The sequence below is a fragment of the Eimeria acervulina genome, genomic scaffold (genome assembly GCF_000499425.1).
Source record: "Eimeria acervulina Houghton genomic scaffold, Eah_scaff1671, whole genome shotgun sequence".
Lineage (NCBI taxonomy): Eukaryota > Apicomplexa > Conoidasida > Eucoccidiorida > Eimeriidae > Eimeria > Eimeria acervulina.
Window position 1 is genome coordinate 1 of NW_013549021.1, and position 5,590 is coordinate 5,590.

Genomic DNA, 5,590 nt, shown 5'->3' on the forward strand with positions numbered 1-5,590 from the left:
ATAATTAATAATTAATAATAATTAATACTAACAACAATAATATTATATATTAATCATAATTAATAATAATATTAATTAATAATAATTAATAATAGTAGTACTTAATAATAATTAATAATTAATAATTAATAATTAATAATAATAATAATTAATATAATATAATATATATACATATATATATATATACATATATATATATATATATTTTGAATAACTAAGCACAGCTATTATACGTACACTTGAGCCGAACTTCTTCTTCCCCGTGTGCATGTCTGCATGCAGCCCCAGCTCTACAGAAGCCTGCTGCCCAGAAGAAACAAAGAGAAGTTTTATAAAACTCTGCTGTCCACCTTAACTCTCTTAAAGTATGCGCAAACTTGCACCGGTGAGACGCCCTGCATATATTTCAATACACAAAACAAATATATATATATATATATATATTATATATAGAATATATATATGCACATATATAATATATATTTATATACGTGTATATATACATATATATTTATATATATTTATATATTATATATATATGTGTGTGTGTATATTACAATTATATATTTACTTATTTATAATATACATATATACATATATACATATATGTTGTTATTAGTAAATTATATATTTGTGTGCACATATATAATATATATTACGTATATATATGTATTATATATATTATATATTATACATTATATATATATTATATATATATATTATTTACATAATAAAGAAGTGAAGCAAAGAAATTAATTTAAAAGGCAGAGAAATCGGGCGGAGATAAAAAAATATTAAAATTAATAAACAAAAATAAATAAATAAATATAAATTAATAAATATAAATATAAATAAAGAGAGTAATAAAACAAAAGAAGAAGGACAATAAAAAAAGAAGAGACGAAGCGGAGTTAAAACAAAAATAAATAAATAAACAATAGATAAATAATAAACGGGCAAACAAAAACAAATAAATAAATAATAAGCAACCAATCAAGAAACAAATAAACAAACAAACAAATAAACAAACAAACAAATAAACAAACAAACAAATAAACAAACAAACAAACAAATAAATAAATAAATAAATAAATAAATGACAATCCACCCTAAACAATAAACAGAAAGGAATATAGTAATAATTAAACAATAATAAATAATAATAAATAATAATAAATAATAATAAATAAATAATAAGTAATAACAATAGACATAAAAACAAAGAAGACAGAGAAGTAATAATATGCTCAACAACAATAAACAACAAACAAAAAGCAAAAACAACAAAAAACAACAAAGAAAACGCTAAACCCTAAACCCTAAACCCTAAACCCTAAACCCTAAACCCTAAACCCTAAACCCTAAACCCTTACAGTCTGCATAGGCCGCTCTTATATAAATGACACATTCGGGTTTTAAAGAGAGGGTTTGCTGAGGGGGTGCCCTGCAGCCCTTGAGAGGAACGCACGTTTACTCGTGCGCGAGATCGCACCTGCTGCTGCAACTGCTGCTGCTGCTGCTGCTGTTGCTGCTGCTGCTGCTGCTGCTGTTGCTGCGCATGCTGCGGCTCCTGCTGCTGCGGTTGGTCCCGCATGGGCTTCTGGTTTTGCTGCTGTCTCTGCAGCGTTGGCTGTTGCTGCTGCTGCTGCTGCGGCTGTTGCTGCTGCTGCTGCTGCTGCTGGATCGTAGTCTCCTCCCCAAGGAGGCCCTGACTGCTGCTTGCAGTCTTAACCCGTTCTTTACTTCCTGGAGCCCCCCGTTGCGTTGCTGCTGCTGTTGCTGCTGCAGCAGCTGCTGCTGCAGCTGCTGCTTCTTTGTGCAGCAGCCAGCGCCCGCCTCTACAGCAGGCGAGCTCGCTGGGGGCCCCCCCCCCTCCTGGGGGCCCCCCGCCGTTTTTGTGCATATACACCCTAGGGGGCCTCCTAACATCTTCTATATCACCGCTATCCCCTAGACAACCGACTAAACCCTCTCCTCTATCAACACTACAATAGAGGGGCCCCAGGGGGCCCCCCCTCCCCAGACAGCTCTCAGAACGACAAGCAAGGGGGCCCCTACGAGATGATGAAGAGGGGCCCCCTACTACTGTACCCTTCTTCTCAACTGGGGGCCCCACACTATCCTCCACTATACCCTCCAACTGAACCCCCTCTAGGGGCCCCTCCCCAGGGGGCCCCTCCCCTGGGGGCCCCTCTAGGGGCCCCTCTCCTGGGGGCCCCTCTGGGGCCCCCTCCCCTGGGGGCCCCTCTAGGGGCCCCCCAGTTGGGGGCCCCTCCTCAAGGACCCCTTCTAGGGGGCCCCCTTCTTCAGGACCCTCTAAAAGAACCTCCCCTGAGGGCCCCTCAGGGGGCTCCTCACCTGTGGGCCCCTCTGGGGGCCCCTCAGCTGGGGGCCCCTCTGGGGGCCCCTCATTTCTTTCTGAAGCTGGGGAGGTGAAGGGGCTGAGTTCATCTAAAGGTGTTTGTTTGGTAGTGCTGAAGTTAGCAGCAAAAGAACAGCCGGTGGCACCCGGGAGAAGACAGGGGGCCCCTACAGTGAAGCAAGGGGGGCCCCCCAGGGGCCCCTGGGGGCCCCCCCCTCCTGTTTGCAGATGCAGCAGAGAAGGTAGCAGAGCGCTCCAATTAGCTGTACCGTAAGGGCATGAAGGGCAATACATCATCGTCATCATTTGCTGCTGCTGCTGCTGCTGCTGCTGCTGCAGCTGCAGCAGATAGTCGCAGCTAGAAAAACCTTGAGGGAAAGCACAGCACCAACGCCCGGGGGGCCCCTCAAGGGGGGCCCCCCCACTGTACCCTATGAAATCCTGCTGCTCTGCTGCACACCGTTGCTGCATTGTCAATGCAGCAGCAGCAGCAGCACAGCCCTGCTGCTGCTGTTGCTGTTGCTGTTGCTGCAGGTGATATTCTTCTTCTTCTTCTGCTGCTCCTGTATAAGAAGCAAAAGGGTAAGGGGGGGCCCCTGTTGGAGGGTACAGAGGGGGCCCCCCGCTACAAATGAAGGGGGGCCCCCCTAAAGAACAGCCGGCAAGGAACGGCCAGTAAGAAGAAGAGACAGAAGAAGAAAACGAAAAACTCTCACCTCTCTTGCACTCTTGCTGCTGCTGCTGCTGCTGCTGCTGCTGTTGCTGCTGTTGCTGCTGCTCTTGCTGCTGCTGTTGCTCTTGCTGCTGCTGCTGCTCTTGCTGCTGCTGCTGTTCCGCTATGCTGCTGCCAGCAGCAACATCTGCAGCAGAGACATCTGCTGCTCGTAGTCGCCTTTCTGTTGGGGGGCCCTCGACAAAATCCTCTGCAGCAGCAAAAGGAGTCCCTGCTCCTGCTTCTGGTTTTGCTGCTGCTGCTGCTGCTGCTGCGGCTGCTGCTGCTGTTGCTGCTGCTGGTGCTGCTGCTGCCCAAGTGCGTCCCCCAGTGTCTCCTCTTCCTTTCAGGTGTCCCTTCGCAGCAGCAGCAGGGGACGTGGAGCGCCAGCACTGGCTTCCTTCGAGCTCCAGCTGCTGCTGCTGCTGTTGCTGCTGCTGCTGTTGCTGTTGCGGCTGCTGCTGCTGCCACGTCCTGCTTCTGCTGCTGATGTGTGTTGTTGCTGCGCACCCCACAGCGCCTTCTTCCGCCCCGCAGCAGCTGTAGGTTAGCTTAGCATTGCTGCAACAGCAGCAGCCGCTGCTTCTGCTGCTGCTGCTGCTACGGTTGCTGCTGCTGCTGCTGCTGCGGTTGCTGCTGCGGTTAGTGCCCTCGCCGGCTGCACTGTTGCTGCTTCTGGGGTTGCTGAAGAAGGAGCAGCAGCTGCTGTTGCTGCAGCAGAGGGTGCCTGGGTGGAAGTAGCACACGGGTGCTGCTGCTGCTGCTGCTGCTGCAGCTGCAGCAGAGGGCCCCGCTGCAGCAGTAGCAGGGTGTACAGGCAGCTCCCCGTTAGGTAGCTGCCTATACAGCTGGGGATCAAAGAGACAGCTGCAGCGCATGCAGCGCTCTGGCCAAGGCAGCAGCAGCAGCCTGAACTCCCTCCGCAGCAATCTCTCTCCGCTTGCGCTGCTGTGGGGCCCCCCTGCTGCTGCTGCTGCCAGCAGAAATGTCTCTTTATCTAGTTCGCCTGTCCTAAGATAATTTAAAACAATAAAAAAAACCTCAGGCAAACAATCAAGCAGCAAGCGGGGGGCCCTCGGCCCTGCAGCCTCCTTAGCTGCTAACACACCTCCTTCCCCCTCTTGCTGCTGCTGCAGCTGCTGCTGCTGCTGCTGCTGCAGCAGCTCCTGCTGCTGCTCCAGCTGCTGCTGCAGTAGGGGACACTTCGCAACGGTCTCCCGTGTCAAATGGAAAAGGCGGGAACCGACCTGAAGCTCCACGAGGCCCTGCTGCAGGCCCCCTGTTGCTGCTGCTGCTGCTGCTGCTGCTGCTGCTGCTGCTGCTGCTGCTGCTTCTGATGCTTCTCCTGCTGCTCCGCCTGCTGCTGCTTCCGGTGCTGCAACGCTGAAGCTCCCGTTAGAAGATGAGGTAACAGAGAAGCGGCTGCTGTAGCTGGTGCTGCGGGTCTTAAGGGCAATGCTACTGCTGCTGCTGCTGCTGCTGCTGCTCTCCAGAGTGTCCCCCCGCCCGTGTTGTTTTAGCTGCAGCAGGTGCTGCTGGTGTTGCTGCTGCTTCCGCAGCTCCAGGCTGCAGTGTGTGATTACGTGCGCCGTCATGTTGAGCTGCAGCAGCAGGACCAGCAGCAGCAGCAGCAGCAGCAGCAGCAGCAGCAGCAGCAGCAGGTGGTAGTTGAGGCCCTAACAAACAAAGGAGACAAAATCTACAAAGGGAGACACAACCAACGAAAGGAGAAGCACAGGACGAAAGAAGCAGCAGCAGTGTTATCTGCTGCTAGCATTATACACACAACAAGCAGCAAGGAGGCCGGTGGAGTACCGGGGTTTGCTGCTGCTGCTGCTGCTGCTGCTGCTGCAGCAACGAAAGAAAAATATTCAATATACACATTCGTACTATACAAATCTCATTCTGTTGTGTCTTGCTTCCTGCTGCTGCTGCTTTCTGCTGCTTGCTGCAGCTGCTGCTGCTGCTGTTGCTGCAGTTGCTGCTGCTGCTACTGGTGCTGCTGCCGTCGCTCCTGCTGCTTCGCTGTGTCTTCCGGGCCCCACATCTTCTGCTGCAGCAGCACATGAAGAAGCAAACAGCAGAAATAATAAATAAAACAACAAACTAAGAATTTTATTTTATATTTATTTAAAAAACAAACAAAAAACTACAGAAGAACCCCCTATAGACACAATCGATACCTCCTTGTCTTGCAGCAGCAGCAGCAGCAGCAGCGACAGCAGCAGCAGCAGCAGCTACAGTTGCGGTATTTGTAGCAGTATTAAAGCTTAATAGATGTATAAATGCATTTTATTTTATTATTATTATTTATATTTTTATTTATTTTTAGTTAAATACTAATAAAGATTATTCTTCGCCCCCCTCGCCGCCTACAGGGCTTCGATATAAATATAAAAAATAAATATATAAATAAATAAATTATATGTAGATAAATAAATATATATATATATATGTATAAATAAATAAATATATATATATATTTTATGTACGCATATAAATATAAATATAAATAT

The 5,590-nt window shown here is 47.4% G+C and overlaps 1 protein-coding gene across 1 annotated transcript; it reads right to left on the reverse strand.

The window, feature by feature from the left end:
• Positions 1 to 1,369: 1,369 nt before the first annotated feature.
• On the reverse strand, positions 1,370 to 4,669 carry EAH_00062070 (hypothetical protein, conserved; the record flags this gene model as incomplete). Its single annotated transcript, XM_013393275.1, has 1 exon — positions 1,370 to 4,669. The coding sequence occupies one exon, from the start codon at positions 4,667 to 4,669 to the stop codon at positions 1,370 to 1,372; it is 3,300 nt and encodes a 1,099-aa protein (XP_013248729.1).
• Between the last annotated feature and the right edge of the window lie 921 nt (positions 4,670 to 5,590).